We start from the raw sequence: 20360 nt of genomic DNA on the forward strand, positions 1-20360 counted from the left end.
AGAGATAGAGAGAGGGCAGGGGAGAGGGAAGAGGGGGAGAGAGAGAGAGAGAAAATCCCAAGCAGGCTCCATCCATGCTCAGTGCCAAGCCCGACGTGGGGCTCGAGCCCATGACCCTGGGATCATGACCTGAGGCAAAATCAAGAGTTGGAGGCTCAACAGATTGAGCTACCCAGGCACCCCTCTAATGGAATTTTTTCAAAGTTACATTTTCCACTTACTGTTCCTGCTGTATACTAATGCTGATTTTGTACATGGATTTTATCCCCAGCAATCTTGCTGAATTCCCATATTGGTGTTAACAATATGAGAGTCTGGTCGAGTCATGATTTATTATTATCATGGTTATTATTATTATTCTCCGAGGTATTTGATCTGCTAATGTTTTATATGGGCTTTTCACGTCCGTGTTCTCAACAGAGATTGGTCTATCAGTTTCCTTCTTGCACTACTGTTCAGTTTTATTGTCAAGGTCCGGGTGGTAGACACGGTCAGTTACCTTCCCAGAAGTCTCCTCTCATTTCCTCCCTTTCTTAGAGCAAGATTATGCCTCTTGGACATCTTTCTCTCTCTCTCTGTTTTTAAGATTTTTGTTTTTAAGTAATCTCTCTACGCCCAACGGAGTGCGGTATCGAGGTCACAACCCAGAGATCAAGAGTCACGTGCTCTACCCTGAGCCAGCTGGCTGCCAGACTCTTCATCAGGGAGGAAAACCTTACATCTCATTGGCCAGAACTAGGTCACATGGCCATCCCTAACTGCAAAGGTGGCCGAGAAAGGGAGTATGGACATTTTTATCCCATGAATTATTTAAAAATTTTTACATTTCTGAATGATGAGGAAGTTGACTTGTTGTCAATTTCTTATTGTAGGGCTTTGTAACCAGCAAACAGGATCTACATGATACTGATATTCTGGTACTTGTTGAGACTGATTTCTTGCCTAGTGTGTCGTCAGTTTTTTGTACATTTTCATGTGTTTATGAAAAGCAGGTCGGTGGGGCACCGGGGTGGCTCGGTTGAGCGTCCAACTTCGGCTGAGGTCACGATCTCATGGTTCATGAGTTCGAGCCCCACATTGGGCTCTACACTGACCGTGTAGAACCTGCTTGGGATTCTCTATCCCCCTCTCTCTCTGCCTCTCTCTCTCACTCAAAAATAAATAAACGTTAAAGAAAAAAGAAGAAGAAGTAGAAAGAGAAAAGCATGTTGGTACTAGGGTCTATTAATGTCCACTACATCAAAGTTCTAATTCTGCTGTTTACATCTGCTCTCCGTGTGCTAGATTAATTTGGCTATTTGCTCTATCCATTTATTCAACAGGTATATGAAAATCTCCAGTTATAACTTCAGGCTACCTGTGATTTTGTCAGTGTGGTCCTATGTTTGTTGAGCTGGTTCAGGTGTGGGATTTAACTTACAAACCTTCAGTGTGACCACTGATATATTTTGCTTTATCTTACCATCAAAATTTATGTTTTTTTTTTTAAAGTTTATTTCTTTATTTTGAGAGAGAGAGAGAGAGAGAGAGAGAGAGAGAGAGAGAGTGAGCGGGAGTGAGCACAGAGGAGGGGCAGAGAGAGGGAAAGAGAGAATCCTAAGCAGGCTGCACGATGTCAGTGAAGAGCCCAATGAGGGGCTCGATGCCGTGAACCGTGAGCAAATATCAACAGTCCAATGCTTAACCAGTCGAGCCACGTGGTCACCCCTCAAATTTACATTTTCTGTTTACCATGCCTTTTGTAGGCTTGTCTCTGTTCTTACTCTGCTTTCTGTCTGATGGATCACATTTTCTCTTGGGAGTTTTGTAGTGTTTTACCATTTCTTTAGAGGTCACCTTTACATTTTTGAATATGCACACAGGCCTTAAAAGTTTTTAAATCAATCAACATTTGTCTCCTCCTCTTAAACAATATTAGCAACTGACAGTGTCTTTTTTACGATAATTACCACCCTCTCACCTTCTATCATTGTCCATTATTTAAATTCCAAGAGTAGAGGCCCATTAGCAGGATTTTTAAAACATCCTATGCTGATTCAGACTCATTGAGATGTTCACCAATTTCTTGGCTTATTACTTTTGGATCGTCCACTCCTCCTTCTTGGGCTCAATCTCCTTCTACTTCTAATAAAACCTTCAGTAGTTCTGTCCATGTGCGCCTCTGAGTGGTAACCTCTCGGAGTACTCGATCGTCAGGAACAATTTTTGTGCACGACTCTCAGCTCCAAGTCCCCGTTTGCAGGGGCCCAAACCCACATTTCCGGTCTCCTTATGGGCACGACATTCCCTGTATGTCAGTTCTGACAGATCCCAGCGTCTGGAGCCAGAGCTCATCAGCTTTCCACTCTGGTCTGCGTTTCCTCTTTATTTCTTGTACCTGAGGATTTCCCTTTCTTTGTTTTGAGCCAGCTTTATATTGTTATATTTCATCCTGTGTTTGTCACAGGAGGTGCGGGGCGGAGGGTCCACATTCATCTCTTTAGTTTCTATTACTGGAAGTCCAGATATTCTATTTATAACAAATTTCCCTCTTACTAATGTTTATTATTCTCCTTTAAAATAAACATCATATATTCTCATAGAGAAAACAGCCATGACACAGACAGCTGCACAGGGCTTGCTCTGTTTCAGGAAAAGATCGAGGTTTATTTTTTTTAGGTTTTTGTTTATTTATTTTGAGAGAGACAGACAGAGAGAGACGGAGAGAGAGAGAGTGGAGGTGGGCCAGAGAGAGAGGAAGAGAGAATCCAGCGCTATTAGAGAGAGAGAGAAAGAGAGAGAGTGGAGGAAGGGCAGAGAGACAGGGAGAGAGAATCCAATGCTATTAGCGAGGAGGCTAATGTAGTGAGGGCTCGATACCACAAACTTTGAGATCAGAACCTGAGCTGTAATCGAGAGTTGGATGCTCTGGCACAAGAACAGACACTCAGGGGCACCTGGGTGGCTGAGTCGGTTAAGCGTCCGACTTCAGCTCAGGTCATGATCTCGTGGTTCATGAGTTCCAGCCCCACATTGGGCTCTGTGCTGACAGCTTGGAGCCTGGAGCCTGCTTCGGATTCTGTGTCTCTCTTTCTCTGCCGCTCCTCAGCTCACTCTCTGTCTCTCTATCTCTGTCTCTCAAAAATATATAAACATTAAAAAAATTAAAAAAAAAAAAAAAAGAAGAACAGACACTCAGATCAATGGAACAGAATAGAGAACCCAGAAATGGGCCCACAAACGTATGGCCAACTGATCTCTGACAAAACAGGAAAGAATATCCAATGGAATAAAGACAGTCTCTTCAGCAAGTGGTTCTGGGAAAACTGGCCAGCGACATGCAGAAGAATGAACCTGGACCACTTTCTTACACCAGACACAAAAAGAAACTCAAAATGGATGAAAGACCTAAATGTAAGACAGGAAGCCATCAGAATCCTTGAGGAGAAAGCAGGCAAAAACCTCTTTGATCTTGGCCGCAGCAACTCCTTACTCAACGCGGCTCTGGAGGCAAGGGAAACAAAGCAAAAATGAACTACTGGGACCTCATCAAAATAAAAAGCTTCTGCACAGCAAAGGAAACAATCTGCAAAACTAAAAGACAGAATGGGAGAAGACATTTGCAAACGACATACCAGATAAAGAGTTAGTATCCAAAATCTGTAAAGAACTTACCAAACTCAACACCCAAAAACCAAATAATCCAGTGAAGAAATGAGCAAAAGACATGAATAGACACTTCTCCAAAGAAGACATCCAGATGGCCAACCGCCACATGAAAAAATGCTCAACATCATTCATCATCAGGGAGATACAAATCAAAGCCACACTGAGATACCACCTCACACTTGTCAGAATGGCTAACATTAACAACTTGTGCAACAACAGATGTCGGCGAGGATGCGGGGAAAGAGGATCTCTCTTGCACTGCTGGTGGGAATGCTAACTGGTGCAGCCACTCTGGAAAACAGTATGGAGGTTCCTCAAAAAACTGAAAATAGAACGACCCTATGACCCAGCAATTGCACTACTAGGTCTTTATCCAAGGGATACAGGTGTGCTGTTTCAAAGGGACACATGCACCCCCATGTTTATAACAGCACTATCGACAATAGCCAAAGTATGGAAAGAGCCCAAATGTCCATCAATGGATGAATGGATAAAGAAGATGAGGTGTACATATACAATGGAGTATTACTCGGCAGTCAAAAAGAATGAAATCTTGCCATTTGCAACCACGTGGATGGAACTGGAGGGTATTATGCTAAGCGAAATTAATCAGTCAGAGAAAGACAAATATCATATGGCTTCACTCCCATGAGGAATTTAAGAGACAAAACAGATGAACATAAGGGAGGGGAAACAAAAATAATATAAAAACAAGGAGGAGGACAAAGCATAAGAGACTCTTAAATATGGAGAACAAACAGAGGGTTACTGGAGGGGTTGTGGGGGGGGGGGGATGGGCTAAATGGGTAAGGGGTATTAAGGAATCTACTCCTGAAATCATTGTTGCACTATATGCTAAGTAATTTGGATGTAAATTTTTAAAAAAAGAAAATTAAAAAAGAAAAAAAAGAGTTGGATGCTCAACCTGCTGAGCCAGCCCAGACACCCCAGATATGAAGTTTTCTAAATTTTTTTTTTAATTTGGTATGTAGGGAACATTTCCTAAGCAATAATTTAGGAAAAGGCAATTGTCTGCCAAGGAATGGAATTTTCCATAGGTCTGTATCTATTTTCTTACATCCTGCTCACTCCTCTTTGCTCTACACAGGTGATTCCTGCTCAGTATTTGATTTTCACCCTCCACACTAAGAATGCCAAAGCAGCACACTGAGAAACCGGGCTCTGTAAGGAAGTCATCCCCAGGCCGGTCCCAGAGCTCAGCTACTCTTGCGAATCGGCAGCTGGCTGGAGGCTGAACGGGTTCCAAATCCTGCGAATTCACAGCTCCTAATAGATGAATAAGATCAATCTCATTTGCATTTCATCGTGACTCAGGAATTCCCTGATACTGCATCCCTGGGTAGATTAAAACATGTCAGTTTAATCAGCCCATGGCCTTCACTGTCAGGATATCGGCCTGAGAGATTTCCATACACCGTAGTGACAGGACCCAAATGCACCCATCGAGAAGGAATAGTCCACTTGAGCTTGCTGGAAGGTGGAGGCCATGTGGGCATGGCAGAGTCCCAGTGTGGCTCCTCTCAGAAATGTCTCATGGTCAAGGCACAAAGAATGGATAAATATTCACGAGTATCAGTGAATAAACTGGGGCGCTGTCCAGTTATTATGTTGGAAATGCTTTCTGAATAATCACATCGGGGCCAACAGGAGGAGCCGTAGGTGGGGGTAAAGAGTATGCACAGAAATGGTAGCAAAGACCAAACCAGTCATCCACTGGTTCACTGGAGCAGACAGTTAATTCCAATAAAATATATTTCCAGTGAGTATACAAATGTCCTGACCTGGAAGAGAAAAAATGGAAGAAAACGGGCTGGAAATGGGTATTGGGTGGGGAGAAGATCAGACAAGCCCCGATAATCAACTATGCCATTAATGGTAAGAAAACAGCAAGAGATTAAAGAATACGCTTTGCAAAGCAGAAACGGCTGTCCCGATGAGTGCTGGGTTATAATCCTTGCTTATTTACCCTTCCAAAGAAGCAACGACAAGCGTTCATTGTCAGTTCCCTTTGTGAACACCCGAGTGGTCACCTGGCAGGAACGAGAACGCTTACCAAGTCGAGACCCCAATGGCACACTGCCATCTTCGGCACGTCTCTACAACCCTCAGGCAAAGCCACCTCTTTCCCGCTGCTAACACCGAACCAGGGGTAGAAGACAAAGCTCTGTAATCCTTTAGACCAAATTTCATCTTAACATGTCATCCAGCAGGTGGGAAATGGAAGAGGAAAGCCCCTGCTCACGAAAATGCAGTTGGGGACTCTCTTGCCGAAGGCAGGGGACTCTGTTTTGGGGAAGCTACGAGACTGGTGGATGGAGCGGGCAAATGTAGTGACTTTTCAGGGCACCTTTTTAGCCCACACACCGCCTCCAGCTGGGCCGTGGGGTGGCGTGGGAGAGCCTGCAGGTGGACGGCCGGCTGCCGCGACTTACCTGTTGAGATACACCCGCTTCTCGGTGAACTGCCCGTTGCCATGGCGAGGATCCTCAAAGGGCTCATTCTGGACGACCTCCACCCCTTCTCCTCGGTCGCTCTGTTCGTGGCTGTGCTTGCTGATCATGTACAGCTGTCCGATTTTGTACTACAAAACACACAGTGAGAGAAAGGTCAGCCCCGCCGCTTGCCTTCGAAAACAGCCCCCCCAACTTCCACGGCGTGGCAAGCAACTATGGTCAGCACTTTCTGCCAGAAAAGAAGGCAGACACATGGGCCTGGCGTTGTTTTTCCTCCGGAGCGGGGAGGAGAACCAGTTGTGAGTAGAGTGTAGATACGGCGTGTTCCTGTGAATGTTCTACAACACCCTGGTGATGCTTGCCGGGGTGGCTGGCAGACTAAGCGGCAGGGGGGGAGGGGGGGGGGCATCAGCCCTACAGGGTTAAATGGTGCTAAAGTCCGATTTTGTTTGGCAACAAACAGGCCAGGACGTGTTATTTCTGTCCCTTCTCTGCCTAATTAACTGCATTGCTGGGCAGAAGTGGACTAGATGTCACCTATCTCTTCCGTCATCAGTCTCAAACTCTCCTGGAGTTCTCTGTCCCCTAGATCTGCAGTTCTCAAGAGTGGCTGGACATTAGAATCACCTCGAAGCTTTAGCAAACTCCAGATGACCGAGCCCCACCAAGAATGGAACCTGTCTTCTACAGACTGATCCGCAAAGAGGCGAATCTACAGTCTTTAACTCTTTTTTATCCAATTGCACCCACAGTGTGGAGCCTTCCAGCCTGAGGTTCCCAGAAGCCACGTGTACTTACAGGAAAACGATAATAAGGAGCAACATACAATGGGAACATTCTCTGCCCTGTCTGCATTTTTCAACTGTTCCACTCTCCTTCCTGCCTCTCTGAAAACCCCAGGGCCAACAGGCATTTCTTCCCCCTGTGTACTTTCCACATGGCAAAACTAATTTGATGGAGAAGAGAGAGAGAGAGAGAGAGAGAGAGAGAGAGGAGGGGGTGAAATGCCTTTTGCAAAAAGGATGTCTGCTCAGAGCCAGGAGACAGGATGCTGTGGTCCTTCGGGCAGATTTGGTGTGAAAACAACAGACACACAGTGTCACTATCATCAAGGCCCCTGGGATGGGGAAAAGGGGCTTGGGTCTGTAGCAAAATAATGGTGGGTTGTTCTGGGTTGTTCCCCAAAGAGCCCAGGCCGGCAGGGCTGTAGGTCTCCTATCTGTGTGCCTAAGAGAGAGAAACAGATTTTAAATTAAGGGGGCAGATGAAATGGACAAATCAACAGTGCGGTCAATTCTAAGGCTGAGAAGACACACACCTCCGAAGGTCCCTCTTTCTGTGAGGCAGGGGCAGGGAGGGGAGTGTGAAGACGAGGTGAAAGCCTCTGGTCTGAGACCAGCCCTGGGGGCCAGGCCAGTAACTATGACAATGGGAACGGCAGGCTGGGTCTCCTCAAAGGGCAGTGCCACGATTCTGTGCCATACGCCTCCCCAGGATGATCCGCACTTAAAATGCTTTTCCCATGAGCGTGTATGTGCGTACATGCATGCACGTGCTGTGCACAATCGGGGGGAAGAGGGGGTGCTAAGGATAAACACAGGAAGGGGAGAGAGAAACATCAAAGATAAAATCAATCTTTGAGTTTATTTTCAATCAGAAGTTTGACCTGGCTTCCCCTTAGTAACTCTGGCTCTTACTTTTGCTCATAAAGACTAACTACGGCTCTTTCAAGAAGGAAGACAGTAAAGGGGCGCCTGGGTGGGTCAGTCGGTTAAGCGTCCAACTTGGGCTCGCGGTTGGTGGGTTCGAGCCGCGTGCCAGGTTCTGCGCTGGCTGTGCGGAGCCTGCCTGGGATTCTCTCGCTTTCTCTCGGTCCCTCCCCAGCTTGTGCTCTCTCTCTCACACAATAAATAAATAAACTTTTTAAAGTAAAAACAAAAACCAAAGGCCACCAAGGGCTTTAGTTGGGGATGGGGGAGGGGTCTGGCAGAAGGCGCATGTCTTCAGGAGCTCCAGCCCACTCCCATGTGAAGAAGGCATGGCATTAAGGACAATGCCTGACACAGAAGAGCCGTCCCTGGTTCAAGCGCTTCTGCTCTGTGGAGACGGGAACGGGCCGAGGCGGCCGGCAGCTGATTCACCAGTGGCCAGAGAAGGGCCCGTCTGCTCAGCCTCATTGATCATTCCAGCGGCTCCTGAATGAGCCACTGCGGGGCAGACACCAGCCTTAGCTCACTAAGATAACGTCAGTCTGGGGGCGACCGACAGACGCTGGATGCAGTAGGTGACATTACTGGGGGTGGCGGGACACTCAAGGCCAGACGCGGAGATGGCCAAGGGTTCTGCAGCTGTCGCTCCTTTCCCTCCCAAGCAAATCAGGCCTGCTCTGCTGGTTGTGACCGTCTGAGCTGGGCCATCCAGAAGCACAGGTTTTGCCGTTGTTTTTAAAGCCACAAATTAACTCACAGACACATGCACCGAGCAGTTTCTCAGTGACGCGGTAGAGGGTAGGACAGATGGTCCCTGAACCATCTATCTCAAAGTCGGCAGACATATTCCTCAAAATGTTGGATCCCAGGCCATTCCAGTGCTTTGACATCCAGACCCTTGGGGAAGAGGCAGCTGGGGACCGGGCTCGGATGCACACTGAATGCTGAGAGCCACTGGGGCAAATCCGGCGAAGGCATTCACAGCACTTGCTGGGCACCCGATGGTACTGAAGCCAAAATGTTCCATCTTTAGGGGACCCGTCTTTTCTTTCCTCCTGAATACCATTTTTTTGCAAGGCTGCATCCCTAGTTTAGTGAAAATACCACCGTCCTCATCATCACTGTCTCCAAACAAACTTTGTCAAATGAAGGCTGCAAATCCAAAGATTCAGAAGGACTCTTAAGACTTTTGAAGCCAGTGAACTGATAACAGATCCGATCACTTCATGCTCACGATGACTTCCAAATTAGGAAACTGAGTCTCGAGAGAGGGTTGACTGCCTCCGGGGCCACGTGGCTTCTAGGTGGCAGAGCTGGGACGTGACCGCAGGTCTACTGTTTCTTCTTTACCCACCTTCAGCCTTTGTTTCTCTGACAGGTGAACTGCTTTAACACATCTGGGCCTCACCATGATTTTGGGAGAAGTGATGGATGAGTTCCATCGCTTCTGAACTTTGCTATTTCAGAAGCCGAATAACCAAAGCCTGATACCATGTGAAAGACCCAGGTTGTTTAAACTGTGCTCACATACGGACTTGTGGAGGAAGTAAGCTCTAACTTTGTAAGATCTATTGTTCTAACTCCAGAGTCTGGGTAATCATCATTACAGGCAATCACGATTCCAGACAGCTCTGTGCTGCAGGGCTGAGCCTCCGTGTGAGCCGTCATCGGAACAGCTACCCCAAATAATGATCTCTATTGTCAAAAAAAAAAACAAAAAAATCATGGGGATTCAGATCCTTCCCACTTGCACACAGTGCCACAAGTTTATTAGAGCTGCACAGTTTAAGAAAAGGCACAAACGTGGGGCGCCTGGGTGGCTGGGTTGGTTAAGCGTCCGACTTCAGCTCAGGTCATGATCTCACGGTCCGTGAGTTCGAGCCCCGCGTCGGGCTCTGTGCTGCCAGCTCAGAGCCTGGAGCCTGTTTCAGATTCTGTGTCTCCCTCTCTCTCTGCCCCTCCCCTGTTCATTCTTTGTCTCTCTCTGTCTCAAAAATAAATAAATGTTAAAAAAAAATTTTTTTTTAATAAAAAATAAAAAAAAAAAGAAAAGGCACAAACGTGTCTGGGGAAGCCAAGGGTTATTCTCAGTCTGTCCTATTGCAAACTCTCCGACTGGGCACAGTCAAGTGACTCAATATAGTTCGACCTCAAATCTTGATTTTAGAAAAGGTGACCCCGAGCCAGAACCTCTGGGTATATAGTTTATTAACTGAGCACCACCAACACCTGAAATGTCCTCCTTGCCAGAATTACTGGACCCAAAGTTTTAGGCTCAGGAGAACCCCGAGCTATGATTTTTCACTAAATCGCACCCCCACCCCCCGCCACCCCCCGCCGCCAGTGTTGCACTTCAGAGATCTCTGCGAGGCCGGGCTCTCATATATCCCCACCCTAAAGCACCAACCAGGCGGCTGTCATCTTCCAACCAATCCCTGTCTCATCCCTTCCTGTCCCCTTTCTCTTCCTCCATTGGTCTCAATACCGTTCCTATACATCAAGATGTGAAAAGTGAGGCAACCTTTTCTAATACACATGACCCATTCTGAATGGAGTCATTCCCCAAAGATATGACTCAGGACATCAAAGCCCCAGCCCAGGAATCAGAATTTACACGTGCTTTTGCCTTTACCATCAAAATGGATGAATGCCACATAACCACATCACCACGGGGAAACGTCTGGCCCTCTGACTTAACAGGATACCATGTAGTTTTTCCAGCTGTGAAATGGGCGCAATTCCTGCCTGTCTCCGCTCTGGCAGCGTGGAAAGAGGAACGAGCAGGGGGTGATACAATTTGGCATTCTTGGGACTTTCCCACGGGATTCACATCACTGTAAATGCTCTGTCAAAACGCTTCCAGCTTTCTCCACTCTCGACACGTGGACCTCGAAGCAACTGCCTTATGATGTGCAAAGAGCCCACCGAAAAGAGAGTCTGAGATGTTTTATCTTCGGGTGCCCCGCGATCTTCACACCAAGCGGTGCCAAAATTGCAATTGCACACGGGAAGGGAGATACAATGAGTCTAGCTTTTCACCGCCTCGGAAAACTAGGGTCTAGAGCTGACTGTATTCTGTAATCCATAGCACAGCTAAGGCACCGGGACAATGTTCTGGACCAGCGGTCGGCAAACCGTGTGGTCTGTTTCTTGTTTGTTAAATGAAGTTGTGGTTGTGGTTGTGGTTGTTGTTAAATACAGTTTTAATGGAACACGGCACTACTCGTTCATTCTGTGGCTTTCGCCGCACAGCAGTAGCACTGAGTACTTTCAACACAGACTGCATGGCCTGGCAGAGTTGAAAATATTTACTGCCTGACCCTAAAAAATAAAAATAAAATAAAAATAAAAATAAAAATAAATAAAAATAAATAAAAAAATAAAAATAAAAATTTATAACTGACAGGGGCGCCTGGGTGGCTCAGTCAGTTAAGCGTCTGACTTCGGCTCAGCTCATGATCTCACGGTCTGTGAGTTCGAGCCCTGCGTCAGGTTCTGTGCCGACAGCTCAGAGCCTGGAGCCTGCTTCGGATTCTGTGTCTCCCTCTTGCTCTCTGCTCCTCCCCTGCTCACGCTCTGTCTCTCAAAAATAAATAAGTGTTAAAAAAAAAACTCAAACTGACACTTGATTCAGCTATTAGAAAACTTTTACACAAGGTCGAAACACCTTGGGCATGTGAATCTACTTTTCAACTGGAAATTTTTATGAAATTTAAATTCAGATCAGATGCCACCGATGAAGATTTAGCATCTGACTTGGGATTGCTGTGAGTGTAAATGCACACTGGATTTTGCGGACTTGGTAACAACAACAACAAATGTTTTTACCCTAATTTCTATGTTGATTACATATTGAAATGATAGTAGTTTGGATATACTGGGTAACTGAAATCCATTCTCCAAATGAACTTCACCTGTTTCTTCTTACTTTCATGTGGCTACTAGAAAAATTTTAAACCACTTTCAATTGAAACCACTGCGGCTTGCATTTGTGGCTCACATATCTCTGTTGGACGTGCCGGTCTAGACCCTGATCTAGATCAATGGGGTCTGAGTGAGGCTCAAGCCATTAGGCTGCACTAAGACTCATTGAGGCTGGCTGGTCAGGAAAGCGTTTCCATGCGTTTCCAAGCTAACAAAGTGGAACACGGACAATTAGGGATACATTTGGAGAAGCTTCCCTTTTCTTCTTCTTTTTTTTTTTTTTAGTGTTTATTTTTGAGAGAGAGAGAGAGAGAGAACCAGAATCCAAAGCAGGCTCCAGAGCCAGACGTGGAGCGCGAGCTCATAAGCTGTGAGATCATGACCCGAGCTAAAGTCAGATGCCCAACCGACTGAGCCACCCAGGTGCCCCAAAGCTTCCCTTTTCTGAGGACTGGCGATTACCTGGACCTCTAGAGAGGTGATAATTGCTCACCGCGTGCTATGGTGGAAAGCACTGGGGTTTTAAAATCGAAACCTGGAGCTGAAGTCCTGATTTTGCCTTTGATTAGCTTTGTAACCTTAGACAATTTATTTATCTGGGCCACAGTTTCTTATCATTAGAATGGGACTAACAAAATACCTCACAAGCCATGGTGAGAATCAAGTGAGAAGAAACTTACAAATTAAAATGCCTTGTGGGGCGCCTGGGTGGCACAGTCGGTTGGGCGTCCAACTTCAGCCAGGTCACGATCTCGCGGTCCGTGAGTTCGAGCCCCGCGTCGGGCTCTGGGCTGATGGCTCGGAGCCTGGAGCCTGTTTCCGATTCTGTGTCTCCCTCTCTCTCTGCCCCTCCCCCGTTCATGCTCTGTCTCTCTCTGTCCCAAAAATAAATAAACGTTGGGAAAAAAAAAATGCCTTGTAAAATGTAAAACTGTACCCAAACCGCCGTAGTTACCGCTCCTTCTGTTGGGCAATGCATCTGGCTGGGTCTTGAGATCTGTTTTGCCCACTTCCCTATTATGCTACGGCTCTGTAAGGAACATGCATGAGAACAGGGCATTGCCACACGCCCGTATGACGCAAAAACCAAAGAAAATCGGACCCTTTGCCCAAGACGATCTCTTCTTTCTGTAAAAATTTTCTTAGATGGTCGTCAGATTGAACACTTCCCAAATATAAAAAAGCCTGGGAACTTCCACTTACAGAGTAGTCAGCTTCACAGGGACAGAAAGTACGATGGCAGTTGCAAGGGAGGATAGGATGGAACCGTCCTGGAGACAGACGGTGGTGATGGTCGCACAGCCCTGTGAGTGCACTCAATGCCCCTGAACCATACCCTTAAAAACGGTCAAGGCAGTGAATTTTATGTGCGGTCTATTCCATGACAATCCTTTTTCTTTAAATGTCTTAATTTAGATTCCAGTTAGTTCGCGTAGTGTAATATTAGCTCCAGGTATACAACAGAGTGATTCAACACTTTCGTATGTCACCCGGTGCTCATCACAAGTACACCTCTTCATCCCCATCACCGATATACCCACCCCCCGCCCTTTTCCTTTTTAATGTTTATCTTTTAAAAAAAAATTTTTTTTCTTAATGTTTTTATTTATTTTTGAGACAGAGAGAGACAGAGCATGAGCAGGGAAGGGGCAGAGAGAGAGGGAGACACAGAATCGGAAGCAGGCTCCAGGCTCTGAGCCATCAGCACAGAGCCCGATGCGGAGCTCCAACTCACGGACTGTGAGATCATGACCTGAGCTGAAGTCGGACGCTCAACCGACGGAGCCACCCAGGCGCCCCTAATGTTTATCTTTTGAGAAAGAGAGTGAGCGCATGTGTGAGCGTGGGAAGGACAGCGTGAGGGAGACAGAGGATCCAAAGCAGGCTCAGCCCCATCAGCACAGAGCACGACACCCGGCTCGAATCCACGAACCAAGAGATCATGACCTGAGTGGAAACCAAGAGTCGCACACTGAACCAACTGAGCCACTCAGGTGCCCCCCTCATCCCAATTCTCAAAAAAGCCTGGGAACGTGTCATTCTTCAGTGAGTGTGGCTCCCACCTGCTTCCTACCTCACGGCGGCCATCTAACAGAGAGTCTTTTTCACTATGAAAAAAAAAAAAATATTTAAGGACAGGGACTTTTACATTTGATGGATCTTTGGTTTGGACGCTAATTTGAGGGTGTTGGGCTGCCCCAACACAGTTCTCTAAATTTGAGAACTTTAGAAAAGGACTTCTCTCAGAGACAATGTTGCATGAATGCCCGATTCCTGCCCTGCTGGTTACTTGTCTGGCTCGTGATGCCCTAGAGTTAAATGTCTCTATTATTGTTATTTTTTAATGTTTATTTATTTTTGAGAGGGAGAGAGACAGAGCATGAACAGGGGAGGGGCACAGAGAGAGAGACACATGCGCGCGTGCGCACACACACACACACACACACACACACACACACACACACACAGAATCTGAAGCTGGCTCCGGGCTCTAAGCTGTTGGCACAGAGCCTGACCTGGGGCTCCAACTCATGAACCGCAAGATGAAGTTGGCCGCTTAACCGACTGAGCCACCCAGGTGCCCTGAGTTAAATGTCCTTGATATTGACATTCTGGAGGGTTCACAGTAACGATGCTCCCAAGTAACACGGTTTGACTATGACGACTTGCAAAGACCCTGACAGTCCAGAAAGAATGATTAAATACAAAATGCATGCTGATCCCCCCACCCCTAACATGCGTCCATGAAAACACCAGCTCCTTATTGAGAAAGGACCGTCTCATTTCATGACCCTCCCCCTCCATTTGCTAGTCAGCCTGGGGCTCCGACTGAGAGCAACTCTACAGCAAGACCAATTCCAAATCCTTTCCTTTTGGAAAGGTAGTGCGTGCTTTTGCTACCAAGGGCTGGATCTGACTTGGGTTCCACAAGGACACAGCTGCCAACCCCTTAATCTTTCTGACTCTGTGATTCAATGTCCAGATTTCTCCAAGCAGACAAGGAGGTTTCAAAAAAACCAAAAAACAAAGGTGTAAGGTTCTCCAGTGTTTCGTCAGATCTCCCTGCCAGGTCAATAAACCACGAAAACCAATATCCGATCCCACAAGGAAAATACAAACTTGCAGCTCATATTTTCAAGATATCAGTGCATCATCGCATATTTATCTTTTCTCCTGGATTTTTATAAGCAGTCCTCTGAGGTGTCTTGTTTACGGAATACCTGTGTCATTATGCCAGGGTGCAGGAATGAAAAAGCTGATAAAAAGATTTAAGAAGGAGCTGGGTGATGGACTTTAATTCAAAAAAAAAAAAAACCTTTTGTGACAAACCCATAGAAATAGCATCATACACCGATGCTTAACCCGTCCTAAGTTTTGGACCCAACTGAATAGAAATAGAGCAATTTAACGCCAAGGGAAGGGCTCAGGATAGGCTTTATGCTGGTGCAAGCAGAAGTCTGCAACCCGTGGCTGCCACAAGACTGCAAATCATTTCCAGGACGCTTGGTGCAATCTACCTGACCCCGTAAGGGAAGGTAGCTACATTCTTCACAGTGCAGGAAAAAGCAAGAGTGCACATTTGATCTGCCCCTTCCAACACTGGCTCGCCTTTGGGGTGGTATTCTAGCCCCAAGAATTCATTTGATGCCAATATTGAATAACCAAACTGCTAAGGTGCAGCATATATCGGCCACTTTATGAGCATCAGCTCGAGCAGGAGGGGTCATCCCCTCGTGTTTATAAATGAGAAGCTGGGGCACCTGGGTGGCTCAGTCGGTTAAGTGTCCGACTCTTGGTTTCAGCTCTGGTCACGATCTCCTGGTTCGTGGGTTCAAGCCCTGCGTCGGGCTCTGTGCTGACAGCATGGAGCCTGCTTGGGATTCTGTCTCCCTCTCTCTCCCTGCCCCTCCTTGATCTCTCTCTCGCTTCCTCAAAAATAAATAAACATTAAAAATATGTTAATATTATATATATATGTGTGTACATATATATATATGCACACATACATACATAGGTATATATATATATATATATATATATATATATATATATATATACATACACACCTGGGTGGTCCAGTCCATTAAGCATCCAACTTCGGCTCAAGTCATGATCTCATGGTTCGTGAGTTCAAGCCCTGCATTGGGCTCTGTGCTGACAGCTCACAGCTCGGAGCCTGGAGCCTGCTTCAGATTCTGTGTCTCCCTCTCTCTCTGGCCCTTCCCCTCTTGAGCTCTGTCTCTCTTTCTCTCTCTCTCTCTCTCTCTCTCTCTCAAAAATAAATAAACATTAAAAAAAATTTTAAATATATATATATATGTGTGTGTGTGTGTGTGTGTGTGTGTGTGTGTGTGTGTGTATGAAGCTGAACGAATTAGTCATTATTGACTGCCATGAAGAACCAAAGATAGGACATGCTAGAACTCAGCTCAAGGCCACAGGGGTAGCTGGTCTTCACGGCAGAATGCGAGATTTCTCCATACTGTGGTTGTGGGGACAAGCCTTGGTTCTGGAGAGCCTTGTCCGTCCTGGCTTGTGTACTGAACAAGCACTCAGTGTGTGCCAGGCCCCGGAGGCACTGGAAGCAGAGCTAGGAACAAGACAGACCTCCTCTCTGGCGAAGAGGAGGGTTTCCACACGAGCTCCGCCGTGAAGACAGAAGGCCTTGAGCTGCAAGAAGCGGAAGCTTCCATCTCAGCTATCAGACCGTTTGCTGAGAAACCAACCGCAACTGAGATAAGTGGAGAGAGGTCTGGGGACAGGTCTGACCTCTCTGGAAAGCAATCAAGGCACTTGTGTTTACTACTGAACATAAACCCACAGCCAATCACAAGGCCCTAAAGGGGAAAGTCTGAGGCAGAACTGTCCTGGGAAATGAATTCTGCACCTTCTCCTTGCTTCCCCCTTGCCGGTGCTCCTCTCCTTAACTTTGGCCCCATAATCAAAGGGAGAGCGGTCCGTCTACTATGCAAGCAACAGGGTCTTTCCAGAATTAGGGTCTTTCCTGCTTGCGACACCTATTGTGGCACCTATCCATCTTTTAGGAAAATGACCAGTAGCATCCAGGGAAGCTGTTGTACTGGCTAAGAGTCGAAATAGACTTGCAGGAATGATAGCAATTAGTTTTAGTGTCTTTGAGACCTTCTGAGAACAGAAGCGCAATTGAATGCAAAGAAAAGCACTTGCTGCTTCATATACAACTGAACAATGGGAGTTCTCGCTGTGTTGAAAGAGTTATTCAAGCCACTTCATGCCTAGAATAACATTTGAAGGTCACCGAACTCCTTTGTTTGCTTAAGTGTTAGCTGCCTCTGCGAACTGTCTAGCAATGCGGAGAGTTACGACCAGGTTGTAACCGGGGATCTAAGTATGGAAAGTTCCAATACCTTTCTTCACCTCGCTTTGGAAGAGAGGCCCCAGGCTGCACACTCATGGTACCTGTAGCCCAGAGGCAGCCGGCATTTGTACGTGGCTGGCTGCAGGGAAGGCACTATTCGTTAATGGCAATGGCAGCCTGAGGGTGTTTCGTCCTTGCTTAAAAGAAGCAGATAACTGATAGAGAAAGGCAAAGGGAGTCAAATCCTGCTCTCCTGAGACACTGAATGAAATAGGCAAGACAGAGGAAATCGGGTACAATTTCAGAAATTACTACGTTAAGAAATCTATCTTCTGAGCTCCTCTTGCATTCTGGATTTATGACCTGGGGAGGTAGTTTATCAACCGGCACCTTTGAGGCCAACCGGTGGCCCTTCTGACTCTCTGTAACCTTGTTCCGGCAACCCCCCCCCCCCCCCAACAAGTCCCCAAGGCAACACCAGGATGAAAGAGAATGTATCAAATTTCAAAGGGTTGACAGCAAAGAGAATGTGACAAACAAAATGAGGAGCAGGAAGTGTTGGTCTTCATAGGATCCTTAACCCCCCCCCCTTTTTTTTACTGTGGTAAAATATACATTACCAAAATCGACCGTTTTAACTATTTAAAAAAAAATTTTTTTTTACATTTATTCATTTTTGAGAAACAGAGCACAAGTGGGGGAGGGGCAGAGAGAGAGGGAGACACAGAATCAATCCAAAGCAGGCTCCAGGCTCCGAACTGTCAGCACAGAGCCCGACGCGGGACTCGAACTCACAAACTGCGAGATCATGACCTGAGCCGAAGTCGGACGCTTAGCCGACTGAGCCACCCAGGCGCCCCATCGTTTTAACTATTTTTAAATGTACAATTCAGTGGTGTTAAGTACATTCACAATACTGTTCGGCCACGACCACCACCCATTCCCAGACTTTTTCATCATCTCAAGGAGAAACTCCATAACTCATCGGACAACAACTTCCAATCCCTCCCAAATCCTCCCCCCACCCCCATGACCTCTAATCTCCTGTCTGTCTCTATGTATGGACTTGGCTATTCTAGGTACCTCGTATGAGTGGAATCACGCAACATGTGTGTGTCCTTTTGTGTCCGGCTTCTTCCACTTGGGCATAATGTCTTCAAGGTCCATCCATGTTGTAGCGAGTGTCAGAATTTCATTGCTTTTTAAGGCTGACTAATAGTCCATTGTATGGACAGACCACATTTTGTTTATCCATACATCTGCTGATGGATATTTGGGTTGTTTCCACCCTTTGGCTATTATTGTGAGTAATGCTGTTACAAACATTGGTGTACAAGTAACTGTTTGAGTCCTGAGAATTGACTTATAACACGTGTGTATGGTTTATATTCAAAGGTTTGGGGTGAAAAAGCCATTCTTGGTAATTTTAATTTTTCTTTTTTTTTTTTGTTCTTGCAAATTAAGTAAGTCACTTCTTATTCTCTTTCAGGTGACAGCTACTCTTGAAAAAGTAACCCTGGAAATGACTTGAAACTCTGCAATAGATTATACAGATCTTCTCATACCTTTTTTTTTTCTTTTTTTTTTTGAGTACACAATTCAGTGGTTTTTAGTACATTCACAGGGCTGTACAACTATCACCGCTATCTAATTCCGGAACATTTTCAGTCACACCCCACCCTTCCCTCCTCCCAGCTCCTATCAACCACCAACGTATGTTCTGTCTCTATGGATATGCCTACTCTGGATATTTTATACAGATGGTATCATTCAACATGTGGCCTTTTGTGACTACTTCTTTAATTTAGAATATTTTTTTAATGTTTATTTATTTTTGAGAGAGAGACAGAGACGGAGAGTGAAAGCAGTGGAGGGACAAAGAGAGACAGGGACAGTTTCTGAAACGGGCTCTGCTGCAGAGAGCAGAGAGCCTGATGTGGGGCTTGAACTCACGAACTGCGAGACCATGACCCGAGCCAAAGTCAGAAGCTCAAACGACTAAGCCCCCCCAGGGGCCCCCAGAATCGTGTTTTTAAGATTCATCCATGTTGTAGTATATATCAGTATTTCCTTCCTTCCTTTTTTTTTTTTTTTTAAAAAACAAATAATGTTCCATTGCATGGAAACACCACATTTTGTTCATTCATTCCTCACCTGATAGACATCTGGGTTGTTTCCACTTTTGGGTTAGTAGAAATAATGCTGCTATAAACATAATGTGTACCACCCTTTGTGTGGACATAGGTCACACGTCTTCAGTTCTCTTGGGTAGACACCTAGGGGTGGAATGGCTGGGCCACATGGCAAACTCTGTGTTTAACCTGTTGAGGAACCGTCAAACTGTTCTCCGCAGCAGCCGCCCCATTTTACATCCCTGCCGATAACGTGTCATCCTTACTTTTTGGGTGATAGGTGTTAAGTTACTTGTAGAAATGAGAAAAGTCAAACAAGTGACTTCGAAAGCCAAGAGTAAGCTACGGAAGGGTAAGGTTTTCTTTGCTTCTGTCACCGTTATTTTACACGTGGGCACATCCAATGGACAAATAACCACGGGCAACTATCCAGCCACATGGCCTCTTTTCATTACCAACGGAGAGCTAAACTGGACACAGCAGACTATTAGAAGCTACAGTAGCACATCCAAATCTACTGATTATGTGGCACAGACGGAAAGTGGAGAAGGAGTTAGGAATGGAGCAGAGCAGCGGGGTCTGTGGTTATCCAGGAGGCGTCTCATGGGAAAAAAGGCTTCACCTGTGCCTAGATGGCACTAGCTTGGCAAGAAGAGGGAGGGAGGTCACAGCGTACGAGCAAATCCTACACACTTCCTTGCCCACAGCAAAACGTCACTTCTTCCCAGGAGCCCTGACGATGCACAACAGAAATAATAATAATAAAAATGAAAAGTAACAATAATAAAATAATAAAAATATAAAATAATAACAAAAATAAAAGCCACCACCCTGTTCTAACTTCTCTAGGTCAGCATGGTTCTAAACTGTTTATACATCTTCAATCCCTAACAACCCTTTGAGGTAGGTAAGTGTTTTGTGTTTTGTTTTGTTTTGAAGATGTTTATGTTTAAGTAATCCCTACACCCAGGTGCCGGGGTGGCTCAGTCAGTTAAGCGTCCGACTCTTGCTTTCGGCTCAGGTCATGATCTCGCAGTTTGTGAGTTCGAGCCCTGCATCGGGCTCTGTGCTACAAGTGTGGAGCCTGCTTGGGATTTCTCTCTCCCGCTTTCTCTGCCCTGACTTGGCTTGCTCT

General features: G+C 46.1%; 1 protein-coding gene across 6 annotated transcripts in view; it reads right to left on the minus strand.

Moving 5' to 3' along the window:
• The window catches only part of PITPNC1 (phosphatidylinositol transfer protein cytoplasmic 1), a 274238-nt gene that overhangs the window by 127800 nt on the left and 126078 nt on the right, over nucleotides 1-20360 (minus strand). For all 6 annotated transcript variants that reach the window (XM_045490739.1, XM_045490740.1, XM_045490738.1 and 3 more), the window contains one exon: nucleotides 6102-6250. In XM_045490739.1, the coding sequence (XP_045346695.1) occupies nucleotides 6102-6229 (128 nt within the window). In that variant the 5' untranslated portion in view covers nucleotides 6230-6250. The remainder of the gene's footprint in view (nucleotides 1-6101; nucleotides 6251-20360) is intronic.

The sequence above is a fragment of the Leopardus geoffroyi genome, chromosome E1 (genome assembly GCF_018350155.1).
Source record: "Leopardus geoffroyi isolate Oge1 chromosome E1, O.geoffroyi_Oge1_pat1.0, whole genome shotgun sequence".
NCBI classification, from domain to species: domain Eukaryota; kingdom Metazoa; phylum Chordata; class Mammalia; order Carnivora; family Felidae; genus Leopardus; species Leopardus geoffroyi.